The following is a 17,983-nucleotide window of genomic DNA, read 5'->3' on the forward strand; positions in this document are numbered from 1 at the left end:
TCAGTTGAGAAACGCCCCTGTCAGTCATTAATTGGAACTGAAACAACGCCACATAGTGGTCTATATATCAATAATAAAAACACATGATCGTGCCACAGGGCCGACTTGTCTGCAGACAGCTCGCAGTCGGCTCAGATAGTCCTAAATTTGCAGAGTGTAACGCAGAGGTGAAGTAAGATGTATTTATTTACCTGGCTATGGTCAGTTTCAGATTTCCGTCATCAATATCTGTTATAAACACTAGCCAGGCAAATATATTAACTTTTGCTACTACATAATAATGTTGTACGATAAAAATGTATACTTACAAAATAAGAGAGATGCGCAGTAGAAAGGATTTTTTCTAACTGACTAGAGTCTTCTTTTTAAGCAATCTCATTAAACCATATGTTTTACTCCACATAATAACATACCGCAGTCACCTAGTAAAAGATCTCATTTCAATTACATTGCTTTTTAAATAGGGCATTATTAAATATTTATTTGAGTGACGTGATATTTAAAATCAACCTAACAATTCATATGCTCACGCTGAGAAAAAAGGTCAACTTGACAAGGCCAAGTGGTCAGATTGACAGTCCATAGGATGACCTTGCATCTAGCCACCTTTACTTGGCAATGAGTCAAATTGCCAGGCTTCTAGTGAAACGTACTAGTGTTTATACGTAAAACATACTAATCTAATTAGTGACACCGACCCAGTTACTGGTCAAATATACTAATCTAATTAGTCCAACTGGTGTTCAGTCAAACATGTTCAGTAACAACTGGTACAAAATACAAATCAAACATTCATAACAACAACATGTACAGTAAAACGTGAATATAACGAACTACAAGGGACCGCAGAAATCAGTTCGTGATATACATTGTTCGTTATTTACGTTTTCGCTCGGAAACGACCGCCATCTTGACTAAAACAAACACAAGACACATAATTGCAGTATTGCCCGCCATGTTAGCGTGTGTGCTAGTGAACTGACACTTTGACATTATCTCATGAAATTTATGTTTGTCTTACAGACAAGATTAGTCCAGTGACAGGTAACATAAACATAATGCAAGTTCAACAAGTTTAAATCGTCACAGCTGATTGTTCTAATTCGCCGCTGATTGCATACAGCCAATTGTCAGTGACACTTGACACTGAGAGAGATTTCTCAGTTCGCTATACATGTCACTAATTAGCGGTATTAGGGCTTGTCGGGGATCAGATATCTGGTCGCTATAGAGAGTTGGTTATATACGCACATTTTGTATGATAATACTTACCGACTCCCTAAGTGGACTGCAAGCCCTCCAAAACAAAAATACCAAAAACCGACCTTAATTAATAAATCAAATACTTAAAAGCTCCAACGACCTAACTAAGGCAGGCAAACAAATAACCTTCTTGTTGATACCCGCCCACGTAGGAATATACGGTAATGAAAACGCCGATAAAGCAGCTAAACTATCCCTCAAAATCCCAGAAATAAGCTAAAACTTACCCATCTCAAAATCAGAAATTAAAAGTGTAAACAAGCAAAAAATCACCAAAAAATGGCATAACCTATGTCTAAACTCAAATAGCCAAATCAAAAAAGTGCTCAGCAAACTACTAACCAAACCAAAAATTCTCCATCCATCCAAAAAAATCGACAGAGTAATCACTAAACTCCAAACAGGACACACCAACCTAAATAACCACCCAAATTTTTAAAAAAAACACACTACAGGTAACTGCCAAAACTGCAAACAACCTGAAACCCCAGAACACGCACTCATCCACTGCACACACTACCTAACACACCCTCAATCTAAACAAGGCTCTAACTCTAGAAGCAATACTAAACCCACAAAATAAACTAGAAAACTTCAAGGCCTTAGGCGTATTCTTAATAAAAACGGAACTAATAAAACGCATCTAAAAACACAATAACCTACCAAATCAAAATCACATAAACACAAAAACATCCACCATACCCAGCTCCCTTAGTTCTCCTCCCCAATCCCATCGGCATCTATTCCAAATCTCAAAATTCCCAAATTCTATATAAGCAACCCCTAAACCCCCCTCTTGGGTTGCACAGACCACTTTCGCCCCTTTCGGAAACACATTAAATGTCCTGACCGGGCCGTGTGCGAAGTACGCATCAGTCGGAAAGCGCACGTTAAATCTCCAAAGTAAGTAAGTAAGTACGATAATCTAGAGGAGATAAATCGGGGACTTTGTAACAGTTCCTTGTATCCATTTGTTCGCTCTATCCGTGTTCCATTGTATATCGTATGTAAGTTTAACTTGTATTGAATACATACATAGTTTAGATGTTTGTTTGTTGTTTTACGCCGCACTCACAAATATTCCAGCTATATGACGGCGGTCTGTCAATAATCGAGTCTGGACCAGACAATCAAGCATCCCACTGGACAGTTCAAAGAAACTGCCATACAAAAACACCATTAGAACATTAGCCTCATCATCCATGGTCAGAACATACTGATTTACCCATAAACCCTCTGTTACTGTCTTTTCAATCCTTCTTGGTGTACATTGCTTAGCTACCGGGCTCCTTGAATAGAACCACTGGACAACAAGGGCTATGCAGTCTTCTGCATCTGAAGATAATGCATATTATACATGTAACTTGTGAGTATTAGAACATACTTACCAGCACACGGGTGCAGTAAGGAACACCTATCAGCAGTTGGTACACAGCAACATAAAACACATTACTTATAAATATTTACTGCCTATTACATAAAGTAAGTCAGATTTCTGTGGCCATGACAAAGAAAGACCATTTTGTTCAACAAACGGTCTTCTTCTTAGTCTCAACCATATTTGCTCCATTATTAATATATTTTGCAGGTATTTTACGGTTTCCATACATTCACACTACACACAGTTTCTTTATGTGATAATATATGCATGCAATCAGTATCTCCTGCAAAGGTCCTGGCATCTTTCCTGACGCTGGTTGGTAGATGTATGTATCTGTGTGTGGATGAGTGTGTTACTTCGCATCTTCCCGAGGCAAGAGAGTTAACTGACTTTAAAAGTCCAGGTTCCACCTTTGCCGAACTAGGCTGGTATTATGGAGTTACATTTTGGCTGGACTAACGAGTCTATGCATAGTCCAATCAAAACCGCGCAACGAAATCGAAATCCGGTTCGTAAACTTTCGTGCAGATTTCGGTCGATTGCAAGATCATTTGCAAAGCATGTGCACCGCCAACTCGTTGCAAACAGATATTTTCCAAATCTTGTCATGCTTTTAAACAAAGTGCTCGCGTGATTTGATGCACTTCGCGATGCAAGACCCGTGTTATCACAATATAGATCTTGATTAACGTTCAGATCGTCCTGACTCGGGGCCGCGGTTTTGTTCGAAGCAAATGCAAGTGATACGAGAGGTGGAATCTGATTGGTCCGTAGGCGAGGCTTAGAAGGGACATAACACGTAATAACCACTGGTGGCGCTGAGATCGAGCCCAGGAATTCCAGTCTGGTTCGGCAAGGGTGGAAACTGGACTTTTAAAGTCAGGTAACTCTCTTGCCTCGGGAAGATGGTTTAACGACCATCTTGGCATTAATCCAGCTGTATGACAGCGCCTGTCCACGAGTCTGTCCCCGTGTGCTAGAATTCTGTTGAGTGCGGCGTTAATCAGCATTCACTCACTGTACAAGGTTCATGTACAATCTCCACACCAACAGACAACTCTAACACAACCAAGAAACGGACTATAACCACTCAACCGTTAAATCCTGTTCAACCCAAGCTGAAAGCAGTGTCGGTGAATGAAATTATTTTTCTTGATTTCAGCCGAGAGCTGGCCTAAGCACAGACACGCACCCGTGAGACAAACGTGAGTATACGTAACACTATTGCATGACCCACATCGGTTGGTTATCAGTGAACTGAGGCTGTGCACGTACAAGTTACTCTCAAGATCAATCCTAACTAGGAAGAATAACAAGAAGCTAATTGGAGTCTTTATAGTTTTACTGGCAATGACTGGTAGATGGTCAACCGTGTCGACGCCGTGTACAAAAGTAGTCGATTATCTCGATTTAAATCTTGACCCGTACTGGTAAAGGTGACGGTCAGTGTGGAAGGAGAGAGATGTGTGGAGACGTAGCTATCTGCCATCTCGCGTCAGCGGCCAGTATACCGCTACTGGCTCGACAGCTGTTACTTATAATAAGCATTAAATGTACGTAGGGCTGAAATATACAATCACTTATTGTGGTTCGGTGAGACGCAGTGTTTTCATAGACTGTTTATTTATTTGCCTTGAGCGTCAGTTCCTATAATGACCATGAAGGTCGAACTCAGTCTGGTCAAGTGATACCTTACTTGTGAGATGTATTACAAGCTAACTTTCCGGCGAAGTCAGCGCGTGACAGATGCACAAACTATGCACACCCGCCTAACAAAATATCCAGGGCAGGTTTAACAATCCCATGCATTCAGTCCTCCGTCTGTGTAGTACAGAGCCTCCTGTTTATGCATGAACGCTCTCGAAAACTCTGCAGTAGAATATTTTCAGTCAGCTCAGTAACGACGTATCGTCAAGTAAGCGTCAATGTTTCTTCAATACCGAGGCGCAGCTTGAAGCTGATCTGCACTAACGTGACTTTTTGCAGCTGGTTAGGATTGGTCCTTTAATTGTCGTAAGAGGCGACTAACGGGATCGGGTGGTCAGGCTCGCTGACTTGGTTGATGCATGTCATCGTATCCCAATTGCGTGGATCGAGGCTCATGATGTCAATGACAGGATTATCTGGTCCAAACTTGATTATTTACGGACCGCCGTCATATAGCTGGAATATTGGTGAGTGCGGCGTTAATCAACAAACAAACAAAACTTCATTCACGAAATGGGGCACGGGTGGCTCAGTTATCTAAGGTGCCGCAAATTCGCTGTGCAGAGTTGCTTCCCCTGGCCACGACAGAAACCTATGATTGTGGGTTCGAATCTCGATTCCCCCTGATTATGTTTCTAGGTTTGTAAGAGCATGTCCGTGTTCGTGGATTGTAATCGTCTGATGCCTGCATCACAGTGATTTTATTTCCTTCCACATCAAGCTGACACCCGTAATATAACTGGAATACTGTTCAAAGCGGCGTTAAACCCAACTCACTCACTCTTTCACGTAATTCTTATTTAGCAATTATAAAACAAGACAGATAGCGTAAGAAAAGCATTTGTAGTTGTCAGGAGTGAACATTAAAATCAGATCTTTGTACCCACCGCCGCTAAAAAATGCGCACAGTGATTTTCTTGAGATCGCTTTTGTCATTTTTGGTTCACATTCCCCAGTTCGCACGAAATGTTTCCTTCATCTCAAATATTGAGAGTTATGACAGTTCCGATTTGAATACTAAAACTAATGCATGTCACCCTGATACAGCTGCTACATACTTGCTGTTAAACACCATCTTTGAACACACTATTGTTATGCATAGTGCGAGTTCGCTGCCAGGTTTTCAATTGTTACCGATGCTTTTTGTGTTGGTATACAATCGATTCCTACATTCTATTTTGACGTGAATTCAAGGACTTTAGCTTTTTTAAATGGTCGATAAAAAATCAGAAAAGTTTATATTTTGATTATCAGTGTCTGTTGGCTTCAATATTCCCAGGGATCAAGAATGGTATTTAAAGTGGTTTAAACATGTAACAAACCGAGATACCACTTCATTTGGTAAATATAAGAGATAAATATATTTAATTGGAATTTGATATAAATAATCAAATTAATATCAACTGTTTTTCATTACTGGTTCTGTGCACTGAAATACCGTGTAAATAAACGAAGATATGTAATAGTATTATTTGGATCATCAATGAAGAGTTTGGTTGTTTGTTGTTTAACGCCGCATTCACAAATATTCCAGCTATATGACGGCGGTCTGTAAATAATCGTCTAGACCAAACAATCCAGTGATCAACAGCATTAGCATCGATCTACGCAACTGGGATACGATGACATGCATCAAACCAAGTCAGCGAGGCTGACCAACCGATCGCCTTAGTCGTCTCTTACGACAAGCATAGCCGCCATTTACGTCAACCATGCTGAATACCTAATCTAACCCGGATCTTCACGGGTAAGCAATGAAGAGACAAGTCGTTTTCAAGCGAACTGGTAAAAAACACAAATGTCTAATGAACAGCTTATCAGATCATAGCACTATAACCAACACCTGTATCTTGATATGCTCAGTACACAGGGAGTCTTTAATCAAGGATTCTATATATAAAACATACAGATTCTCTGCTTAAACTGTGCCTTCGTATGATAAAAGAAAAGCATTGATCGTTACAAAAAGGCTGGAAGATCTAAATTAACACGTGACCAAAATACGTACCAATGGAATTATATTACACGCTTGAAAACGACTTATCTCTTCATTGCCAAAAATAAATTCGGTGGAATGATTCTGAATATACATTCGTGCTGTTTAAAATGTCAATGCTAGATGTAGCAGACGTAGTCGGTCTGGTAACAGATGTTAAAGAGGTAAAAACAAATCACCCTGTAAAATTGTGTTGGGGTCCGAAACTATTATTGATTAGTCCTTTTCAACAGAAAACAATGTCCGCCTTGAAGCGGTGACTGAATGCAAAGAGATGCATGTGGCGTAGCTTCACGGATAATATGTATAAATCACCTCGTTGCCTGACTGAAAGAACAGAACAGAACAGCATTGAAAAAGCAAATTGTTTCATTCATTTCCAATCTCCATACAATTAGATCTTAGAGCCCTCTACCGCTACAGACAAATATGAGGACATCCGATATCATGTAACGCCACAACCTTTCATACGACCAGAGCGACCCTTACGAGATAGCGATAGTGAAGTCCAAATAACATCAACCTCGAAAAGGTCAACACAGGACATTCCGAAAGACAGTTACGGGCTGTATGGCTGATTCCGAATTCTGGACATTGACATGATTGACATTTGAGAATCATTTGCAACGGAAGATACTTTCCTTGGCCGGGGGAAGTCGTGCAATACGACCTGGGCCATGTATAAGATATTCCATGATGTTCTTTTGTTCAGTTTACAAAAGTTTAATCCAGAACCTTGTCAGAATGAGTTTCAAAAAGTACCCTGGAATGGAAGTCGCCATTTTGAAAGTAGTGCCGTAAAGCTCGAGAAAGTTGCTTTCTGATTGGCTAATATGGACTTCCTCATTTCACTGCTCGGTCAAGGATCGCGAAAGGTCGTTCTGACTTAACCTGTAAAAGGATGTTCACAGAAGGATGTTCTCTGATGTTTGTGTGTAACGGCAGCGAGCACTAAGATCTGATTTTAATGAGACTGATTCATTTCAAATCAATCTGACGTTTCCATTTTCTTTCACCCAACTTTATCATTGAAAACCGATTTGGGACGGAAACAAGCGAGAAACGGAATCTCTGCATGATTGTACATCTTTATGGGTAAGACCCTTCACGGTTATCCAATCAATAACATGCTTATGACATTAACAAGGTATCACGAAACAAGTGGGGTAAAATGATAGTGTGTTTGTACGCTTATCATTAGATAAGGCCGATTGAATGGCACGTGGACATTTTTCACTCGGTCAATGTATAGCTAGCCAAGATAATAAGCGCAAACATCATACAGATATTATGTACGCCTGTACTTACAGTGGTGATGAGTAGAGGGTCAATTTTATATTATATTTATAATGAATTATCAACTTAAATACAATGCAGTATTGTAATCTGGATTCCCCCGTTCGGAAATATTTCAATATTTTACTCACATTGATCGCTGGACAAGAAAACGAATCATATAAAAAAGATTATTCATACTCGTTCCATATCATGTTCTCGTCGAGAAGACGAGGCGATATGACAGTGTATCATCAATCACACAGCCCTGTGGCGTGCTTTTGCCAATATGGAGGACCGCATCGTATATTTGCAAAAGAAGTTCAAGTAGGCTATATAATGTAAGTTCCAAGCGTTCCCGCATCGCTACAAAGGGTCGTTTGCGGTGAGTTAGGACTTTAAGAGCAGAGGAACATGCATTTACATATATATATTCCTAAGCACGCCAACGGTCACGTGTTTACCCTTACTTCGTGAATGTGGTGACTTCAAGACTTCGGTATAATTTGTAGCCGGCAAAAGTTCATGACAATTTCACAGGCCACACACAGGTCGGTTATGAGTGAGTATGGTTTTACGCCGCAAATGGGTTCCACACATTGTACCCATGTGGGGAATCGAACCCGGGTCTTCGGCGTGACGAGCGAACGCTTTAACCACTAAGCTACCCCACCGCCCTTGAAGTGATGCTACCAAGTGATGCAGGTCTTAGAGATTTACCTCTTCGGTGAAACCTATGAGCCTGGGCATGGTGCTCACAAACCTAGGAAAATAATATGATAACCAGGGGCAACCGGTATTAGAACGCACGATCCCGGATTTCTGACACGCCCACATCCTCTGTATCTCCAGGGCTCGCATCCTGGTAAACCTATACCTACCCCTGGATCCATTCCCGTGGTTTTCGCCATGTTAAATTAGCCGCCCTTAATTTCCATCAACATTTTACCGACCAATCATACGTCGAGATAAAGAAAAGGAATTTTGGTAAGGGAGGCTGACATGAAGACATCAGGCACTTTTTCAACGCTGAATTTCTCGCAATGTTGTTGATATCGCCAACCCAACATTGAGGCTGGTTAGTAACTCGCATTCTGATTGGTCCGTTTGGTTTAGTCGCGTGGCAAATCAAATTGGCTATTGAAAATCAAGGGCGGGTAATTTGAGATCGCGGGAACCACGGACTGGATCCAAGGGTAAGTGTAGGTTTACCGAGGATGACACGCCCAAGGGACGCAACCCTGCATAGCGAATTGCGGCGCAACCCGTGGCTCCGACGATTATGTATTATTGTGACGTAAAACTATTGAGCTGTAATACTTATATTCAGTAGATCACCATGACAACTGACTGGAAGCCATCAGCTGATGATCTGGAGTCCATCACAGCTGCCAAAGAAGCCTTTAAACATGGCAACACTAATGATGATGTCATCAAGTTTTACTCTGAGTGGGTCAAAGAGGGAAAGTATCAGAAGGTTTGTCAAAGGTCACACTTCATTTCTTATTTACCTTGTGGGGTGCCGTTCCACAAAGCGATGTTAGAGCTACGAATGTCATCACTGTGCATTAAAGTATGGGAGTTGATAAGATCGTCTTAGCGCTAAAATCACTTCGTGGAACGGCACCTCGGAAACTAAATAAGAAATGATTAAAAAATCGAAAAATAGTCTTTGTATCAACTGACTCCCATCGATCGCATGGCCTTAATTTTCTGCGCAACATGATTGCATGTATAGAGTTAGCTTTTTAGGCATCCTTCCTTGTCTTTTATAAATGCGTGGGAGAATGTTCAAATGTTTGAATTGATACCGATAAACGTGATTTGAAACTCCTGATCGGCTTTTAAAATATTGATATATCGATAAGGCACATGCATGTTTTCATATAACAGTTGATGAGATCTCGATTGATTGTATTTTAGTCAAACTCGGTGAATTTGCTAATAACGTATATGTGTCACACGTAGGGCGTTGCTATTGTTTAGGCTGGTTTGTCTGATCTAGATTCGATTATTTACAGTCCGCCGTGACACAGCTGGAATGTGACTTACTACGGCGTTAACCAACATTCACTCACTGTGTGGTTGCAGGACACGGAGCCCGAGCGGTACCGAGCCCACATTCTCGCCTGTGAAAACATCGAGAACTACTACCCGGGAAACAAAGATAAGGTCAAGGTCATCGATATCGGAGCAGGGACGGGTCGTGTGGCGGTGGAGGTCAGTGTTTCCGTGTCACTGTTGGTCACATGTTTGATATGGGCGGATAGTTACACAATAGGGCTAATGCCTGAATATGTAACACCATTGCAAACCTGTTTGTTATCCTCAGTTGTAATGCTCAATGGCTATTCGTCACCACTCGCTCCATTCCGTAACCTGCAAGAGGACTCGTCCCCCCGTCGATGAATTTTATGTGCGAAAATACGACAAACCAATCAGAATGCGCGTATGACTTCATATTTCGGTCAAAGAATCCCTCAGGAATATCTTTTGTTTTTACATATGTATTGCATCTAAACAAAATACCCAAGATACAGTTAAATGTGTTCAATCATACGGTATAAGTCTCGATGTGTTTAAATAGAATCTGGAATATATATGATATTAGAGGGAAATATACGTTAGTCATTACGCAACGAGTTAACAATACTTTTAACTATGCCCGTTTGCGCTTACACGGAACCCGGTTGCAAATATGGCCATGAGATGGGTCGCTATTCGGCTTGCCCCGGAATAACACGAGTTAGTCACGAATGGCGCAATGGCCGCATGTGCATATCGAGAGTGGAAAGGGGAGGCCCCGTTTCACAACTTAAGATGTATTGCTACGTCTGGCACAACTGTTATGAGTCTTTTGGAACTTGCCTGCCAGGGGGCGATAGTAGGAGCATCAACTACGGAGAGTGAGTGTGAGTGAGTATGGTTTTACGCCGTTTCTAGCAATATTCCAGCAATATCACGGCGGGGGACACCAGAAATGGGCTTCACACATTGTACCCATGTCGGGAATCGAACCCGGGTTTTTGGCGTGACGAGGGAACGCTTTAGCCACTAGGCTCCCCGACCGCCCCTTAACTGCGGAGACATATGATACACAAGCATGACAGAGAATGGGATGGTGAGCAGGGAAAGCGGGTGGGTGGGTAGGTGGGAATGAGAAAGCTCGGGTAGGAAGGAAGGAGGGAGAGCAGGAAAGTGGGGAGGAGAGAAAGCGGGTGTGTGGGAAGGAGAGAAAGCGGGGGTGTGGGAATGAGAAAGCTCGGGTAGGTAGGAAGGAGGAAGAGTGGGAAGGAGTTAAAGCGGATGGGTGGGAAGGAGAGAATGCGGGTGGGTGGGAAAGCAGGAAGGTGGGAAGGAGTTAAAGCGGATGGGTGGGAAGGAGAGAATGCGGGTGGGTGGGAAAGAGGGAAAGCAGGAAGGTGGGAAGGAGAGAAAGCGAGTGGGTGGGATGGATGGAAAGCAGGGAGGTGGGAAGGAGAGAAAGCGGGTGGGTGGGATGGATGGAAAGCAGGAAGGTGGGAAGGAGAGAACCAAGCGGGTGGATGGGAAGAAGAGAGTGCGGGTGGGTGGGAAGGAGGGAAAGCAGGAAGTGGGGAGGAGAGAAAGTGGGTGGTGGGATGGATGGAAAGCAGGAAGGTGGGAAGGAGAGAAAGCGGGTGGTTTGGAAGGAGGGAAAGCAGGAAGGTGGGAAGGAGAGAAAGCAGGTGGCTGGGAAGGAGGAAGTGCTGGTGGGTGGGAAGGAGAGAAAGCGGGTGGGTGGTAAGGAGAGAGTGCGGGTGGGTGGGAAGGAGGGAAAGCAGGAAGGTGGGAAGGATTAAAAGCGGGTGGGTGGGAATGAGAAAGCTCGGGTAGGTAGGAAGGAGGGAGAACAGGAAGGTGGGGATGAGGGAAAGCGGGTGGGAAGGAGATTGGGTGGGTAGGTGAGTAGGTGAGAAGGTGATTGTGCGGATGGGTGGGTAGGTGAGAAGGTGAGAAGGTGATTGTGCGGGTGGGTGGGTAGGTGAGAAGGTGAGAAGGTGATTGTGCGGGTGGGTGGGTAGGTGAGAAGGTGATTGTGCGGGTGGGTGGGTAGGTGAGTAGGTGAGAAGGTGATTGTGCGGGTGGGTGGGTAGGTGAGAAGGTGATTGTGCGGGTGGGTGGGTAGGTGAGTAGGTGAGAAGGTGATTGTGCGGGTGGGTGGGTAGGTGAGTAGGTGAGAAGGTGATTGTGCGGGTGGGTGGGTAGGTGAGTAGGTGAGAAGGTGATTGTGCGGGTGGGTGGGTAGGTGAGTAGGTGAGAAGGTGATTGTGCGGGTGGGTGGGTAGGTGAGAAGGTGATTGTGCGGGTGGGTGGGTAGATGAGTAGGTGAGAAGGTGATTGTGCGGGTGGGTGGGTAGGTGAGAAGGTGATTGTGCGGGTGGGTGGGTAGGTGAGTAGGTGAGAAGGTGATTGTGCGGGTGGGTGGGTAGGTGAGTAGGTGAGAAGGTGATTGTGCGGGTGGGTGGGTAGGTGAGAAGGTGAGAAGGTGATTGTGCGGGTGGGTGGGTAGGTGAGTAGGTGAGAAGGTGATTGTGCGGGTAGGTGAGTAGGTGAGAAGGTGATTGTGCGGGTGGGTGGGTAGGTGAGAAGGTGATTGTGCGGGTAGGTGAGTAGGTGAGAAGGTGATTGTGCGGGTGGGTGGGTAGGTGATTGTGCGGGTGGGTGGGAAGGAGGGAAAGCGGGTGGGTGGGAAGGTGATTGTGCGGGTGGGTGGGAAGGAGGGAAAGCGGGTGGGTGGGAAGGTGATTGTGCGGGTGGGTGGGTAGGTGAGTAGGTGAGAAGGTGATTGTGCGGGTAGGTGGGAAGGAGGGAAAGCGGGTGGGTGGGAAGGTGATTGTGCGGGTGGGTGGGTAGGTGATTGTGCGGGTGGGTGGGAAGGAGGGAAAGCGGGTGGGTGGGAAGGTGATTGTGCGGGTGGGTGGGAAGGTGATTGTGCGGGTGGGTGGGAAAGCGGGTGGGTGGGAAGGTGATTGTGCGGGTGGGTGAGTAGGTGAGAAGGTGATTGTGCGGGTAGGTGGGAAGGAGGGAAAGCGGGTGGGTGGGAAGGTGATTGTGCGGGTGGGTGGGAAGGAGGGAAAGCGGGTGGGTGGGAAGGTGATTGTGCGGGTGGGTGGGTAGGTGAGAAGGTGATTGTGCGGGTAGGTGAGAAGGTGATTGTGCGGGTGGGTGGGAAGATGATTGTGCGGGTGGGTGGGAAGGAGGGAAAGCGGGTGGGTGGGAAGGTGATTGTGCGGGTGGGTGGGTAGGTGAGTAGGTGAGAAGGTGATTGTGCGGGTAGGTGGGAAGGAGGGGAGGAGATTGTGCGGGTGGGTGGGAAGGAGGGAAGGAGATTGTGCTTTTGATGGAGTGAAAACAGATGTGTCGTAAGAGAGAAATCGGGTAGGTAGGTCAATGTGGCTGTGTTGCACGCCGAATGGGTTGCCAAGTCGTCTAACACGCCCTTTTGCTATATCCACTGGTCGTGGGATCGAATCTAAATTTCACCCCGAATAGCATCACCCATGGGTGTTACCAAATCGGTAAAAGACTGCCACAATGAAGATGTCACATGGTGATACAACTGAAATCTTTAAAAATCCGCTTTAAATCCAACTCATTCACACATTCCGTGTTTCAGCTTATGAAGAAAGGCTTCAAGCTGATGGACGCTCTAGAACCCACGACAGAGATGTTGGACGAGGCAAAGAAGATGAACCTGTATAACAGCTATATCAACCTTGGTATAGGAGCTGACAGACTCCCCATAGACGACAGTAGGTGTAGCTGGAATCAACACCGGCAAATTGATATTATTGTGTATAATTCTTAACACCAGATGAATACTCACAAAGCCACACGCAAAGAAATCCAGTTTGGTTTTACGCCGTTTTTAGTAAGTTTTCATTCATGCCACTGCTGGGGACACCAGAAATGGACTTCACACTTTGTACATTGTGGAGAATCGAACCCGGACCTGCAGCGTGACGAGCAAACGCCTTGACCATGTTAACCATTAAGCTACTCCACAGCTGAGAAACAAGATTATTTATATAGATAAGCGAATACAGTAAACTACGTTTATAACGAACACGCTTATTACGAACTGACCGACATAACGAACTTAATTTAAGTCCCGGCCATTTGTTGTATATATACTGTATATATGCCTATAACGAACAATGGTTATTACGAACTACAATTACTGGTCCCTTTGTGTTCGTTATAACCAAACTTTACTGTATAGAATTTAAATTCACATCGTGAGTTCTTTTTCCTTTCTCGTTGTATACAAGGGCGGTGGGGGAGCCTTATGGTTAAAGCGTTCGCTCGGGTTCGATTCCCAAAATGGGTACAATGGTGTCCCCCGCCGTGATATTGCTGGAATATTGCTAAAAGCGACGTAAAGCCATACTCTCGCACTCACTCGTTGTATACATATGTTGAGGACATGTTCCAGATACCTATGATCTTGCAATCGTGTCCGGTGCTATGGGTGAAGGTCACATCCCGTGTGAAGCGCTTCACGAGATGGCTAGAATCGTCCGGCCAGGTGAGTGCAAGCCGAACCATGACATCCTGATTGATTTTAGTACGAAAACTAATATCTCTTTGACATTTAGGTGTCTTCTTGCGTCATTAGCAGGTTGTGTCCCCTTCTTGATCCTCCATGTCTGCCGTGCATGATGTAGTACCTCTTGTTTATTTGCAGCCTGGTGTGTGTGTGTTTTTAAAAAAAATCCAAAAAAAATCATCTCTTTCGGACAATGCTCGAAAACAATTGGTCCTCAGGGGTCGTTCAAGGTACATGCTGGCTGTTTTGAAAACAATTGTTTCAAGGCATCCCCCCAACAGACCCCTGCTGTGTTTTATGTTAGCTTTTTGTTTAACGCCACACTCAGCAATATTCCAGCTATATGACGGCGGTCTGTAAACAATCGAGTGAGGACCAGACAATCCAGTGATTGACATCATGAGCATCGATCTACGCAATTGGAATACGATAACATGTATCACCCAAGTCAGCGAGTCTAACCACCCGAACCCGTTAGTAACCTCTTACGACAAACATAGTCGCCTTTTACATTCTACCCCGGATCTTCACGGGTCGCCCCTGCCGTAAAACTTGTGGGACATTCTCACTGTTTGTTTGTTTCTTCGTTTGTTTCACACACTAGTAACCAATATTCAAGATTGACGACGTCAGCCTGTAAATAATCGAATCTGGGCCAGACAAATCCGTGATTTATGTGTGCAATGTTCCACAAAACGTCGGGGCACGCTGATACCCAATAAACCAAATACCCGAGCTTTGCCTCCCGATCCATGTAGTCCCCTCGAATTAAAAACGATACTCGTCCATTTCTATTACGGGTCCCTACGGGAGTGCAAAGATGTAGACCTCGTTCTTCCGTCGCCGCTGCGCATATCCAACTGTGCTAATAAAGAGTGGAACTAATTTACCCGAGTATTTTTTTCAGGCGGAATAATTTCCATCTCCATGAGAGAAGAGTTCCTAGATTCCTGCGCCGACTACAGGGGGCGCCTCGAGCCTTTAATGAAGAAAATGGAACAGGATGGAGAATGGAAATTGGTGTCGCGTGAAATCCGACCGAATTACTACTGTGGAAAACCTGGCTTAGTGTATCGATATTCCCCTAGTTAAATTCGCTGATTGTATAGAAAATATTTGTCATTTACTCAAGGTATGGTTATCATAGAGCTGAGTGTATTGTAATTGCCTTTGCGCTGACAAATTCGATACTTTAAACGAGCACTAGGCTCTGGCTTCTCCCCCGTTGTCCGACACTGGCCACAATGTAACAACCTCAGCAAGTCTGATCGTGACGAGAGACTGGGCTACCGTCTGGAGGCACAGCGGGGAAATTCACTTAGAGGCAACAATGACATACGCATGTCTGAACGCTTATTAGTTAGCGCATGCTAAGAATTCTATAACACAATGGCAAACGGTTATTACTTTCATAAACAGACATATGGAAACAAATGCATAGGGTGTATCTACTATTTCATTCTTCTGTACACTTTCTGGTTTGGGGGACATTAGCAGCAAGTTTTAATAGCAGTGTGGGGCACGGGTGGCCAAGTCGTCTAAATTCGCGATTCGCTGTGCAGAGTTGCGTCCCTTGGGCACGTCAGAAACCTAACGATTGTGGGTTCAAATCCCGTTCGCCCCGATTATGTTTCTAGGTTTGTCAGAACCATACCCGTGCTCGTCTGAGACCTGCATCACTTCGGGCTTTCCTCCCACATTTAGCCGACACGCCGCGATATAACTGGAATACTGTTAAAAGCGGCGTTAAATCCAACTCACTCACTCAATTTAATAGCAGTGTAAAAGTGTTAAAGATGACAATTTGTGATGTTTTAGTAAATAGTTGGTATATATGAGCATGTGATTTTAAGATGTAGATAACGGTTTTTAGATAAGGAAAACTTTTGTCTCTGTTCATATTGAGGTTTTATTCCAGTTTACATTCCAATAATATTTCAGTTACATCTTGTGTTTTAGTCCCTCGGAATCAAGGGAATATCTGTCCTGCATTCATTATGTGCCATGTTTGTGACCATTATTCAGTACATGTATGCCTGTGTCCATATCACCTTCTGTCGTATAATACACACTGTATGATCACGATGTATATGTATTAAAGCAAGTGGGTTAGCAGGTTGTGTAGTTTTGCGTTGGCCTTTGTTATATATCTGGATTAGGGTTTTGTTTGACTTATTTTGCCAAATTAAACAGGGCAGTGCATTACTAAACTGTAACTAGCCAGGATACGGGATTGAAACTTTGCAAAATACTACTTCCTTAACTTGCCTATCAAGCGAAACTGAGTGTTAATCTGAAAGGAGTTTTAACCAGCACTTCAAGGAGAAGAAATCCCAAAGTGATGGAGGTCGTTACCCACTGGTAAGACCCACAAGCATAGGTATCGTCTCATAACCTAGAACCATAATCGGGGCGTATTTGGAAGCGAGCCAACGACCAGCGACCCTGGTATGGCCAAGGGAGTATTTCTGCACATCAACTTGTACCCAGGCAGTGAGCGAGTTGACTCCGAGGTCCATCCATGGTACGACCCAGAATATGTAGAGGGCGTCACGGAAAATGATAAATACAAAATTCTTTGGAATAGGCCCGTAAGCAGCCTCAGTCCTATCCAGGCCGACCCGTAAAGATCCGGGGTAGAATAGGTCTTCAGCAACCCATGCTTGTCGTAAAATGCGACTATGCTTGTCGTAAAAGGCGACTAACGGGATCGGGTGGTCAGGTTCGCTGACTTGGTTTATACATGTCATCGTATCCCAATTGCGTGGATCGATGCTCATGGTGTCAATCACTGTATTGTCTGGTCCAGACTCGATTATTTACAGACCGCCGTCATATAGCTGGAATCAGTTGCTGAGTACTGCGTTAAACAACAAACCAACCAACCAACAAACAAACCTATCCAGGCCGCCAACAAATCTGATCTTGTCCTTTTTGATAAATCCAATGAAATCATTTATATTCTTGAATTTTCTGTCCCTTTTGACACTAATGTGATTGACAAGATTCAGGAAAAAACATGGCAAATCTGCAGACCTCGCTTTCGAAATGTTACGCTTGCATCCCATGTACCATGTTGTCCCACTCCCCATTGTTCTCGGTGCTTTAGGTTTGGTACCTCCCAATCCGTTAACTGACATTGGGAAAGTACCCGGATTTGTTTCCAGGAATACAGCCCTTCTGACAATCTGGGTAATGCAGAAGGCTGCAGTGTTGGGGCGTCTTCATATTCTCCCAAAAGTTCTGGGTAGGTTCGACTTGGCAGCGTTTCCTGTTAGATGATGAGCCTAACCAGCCTGACTGTGCCAGGATCACCCGAACCCTCTTTGTTGGGTGTATTTATTTTAATCTGTATACAATAATGATATAAATAATAATTATTAATTTACACACTAAAGCATGTTCAAGACACTACAGCAGTACCCCGCTCCATGGATCAGCTTTCAGTGGTGTTTTAGTTTTGTTGCTGGATATGAGCGTAATGTTGGACGGAGTGAGTTGGGTTAAACGCCGCTTTCAACAATATTCCAGTTACATCACAGCGTGACAGCTTGATGTCGGAGGAAAAGCCCGAAGTAACGCAGGTCGTATCTGTTTACCACTTTGGTAAAATCGATAAGCACGTATGGGGTTTTAACAAACCAAGGACATAATCAGAATATCTCCACTATGAGTGGGTCGTGGCACGAAGCTCTTTCCAGCGAAATCCAGCGCCTCGGGGCAGCGGCGAAATCATCAGTGTTGCCAAAATTAATGTAAGTTTTACACTGAAACACAACGTGACAGATTG

The 17,983-nt window shown here is 44.1% G+C and overlaps 1 protein-coding gene across 5 annotated transcripts; it reads left to right on the forward strand.

The window, feature by feature from the left end:
- The first annotated feature begins 3,467 nt into the window (after window positions 1-3,467).
- Window positions 3,468-15,831, forward strand: LOC124138478. Of its 5 annotated transcripts, XM_046505130.2 has the most exons (7): window positions 3,468-3,527; window positions 3,807-3,849; window positions 8,953-9,099; window positions 9,714-9,842; window positions 13,261-13,396; window positions 14,080-14,172; window positions 15,101-15,831. In XM_046505130.2, the coding sequence occupies exons 3-7, from the start codon at window positions 8,962-8,964 to the stop codon at window positions 15,283-15,285; spliced, it is 681 nt and encodes a 226-aa protein (XP_046361086.1). In that variant the 5' UTR covers window positions 3,468-3,527; window positions 3,807-3,849; window positions 8,953-8,961; the 3' UTR covers window positions 15,286-15,831. The 5 variants fall into 5 exon arrangements, with proteins under 5 accessions (XP_046361086.1, XP_046361085.1, XP_046361088.1 ...); XM_046505129.2 differs by lacking the exon at window positions 3,468-3,527 and having other exon boundaries at window positions 3,700-3,849; XM_046505132.2 differs by lacking the exon at window positions 3,468-3,527 and having other exon boundaries at window positions 3,714-3,849; window positions 8,956-9,099.
- The last annotated feature ends 2,152 nt before the right edge of the window (window positions 15,832-17,983 follow it).

The sequence above is a fragment of the Haliotis rufescens genome, unplaced genomic scaffold (assembly GCF_023055435.1).
Source record: "Haliotis rufescens isolate VD_foot unplaced genomic scaffold, xgHalRufe1.0.p SCAF_54, whole genome shotgun sequence".
NCBI lineage: Eukaryota > Metazoa > Mollusca > Gastropoda > Lepetellida > Haliotidae > Haliotis > Haliotis rufescens.

Coding starts and splice junctions, on each gene's coding strand:
- LOC124138478 (XM_046505130.2), top strand. CDS start 8,962: ATGACAACTGACTGGAAGCCATCAGCTGATGATCTGGAGTCCATCACA. Junction 9,843..13,260: donor CGGGTCGTGTGGCGGTGGAG/GTCAGTGTTTCC, acceptor TCCGTGTTTCAG/CTTATGAAGAAAGGCTTCAA. Junction 14,173..15,100: donor GGCTAGAATCGTCCGGCCAG/GTGAGTGCAAGC, acceptor TATTTTTTTCAG/GCGGAATAATTTCCATCTCC.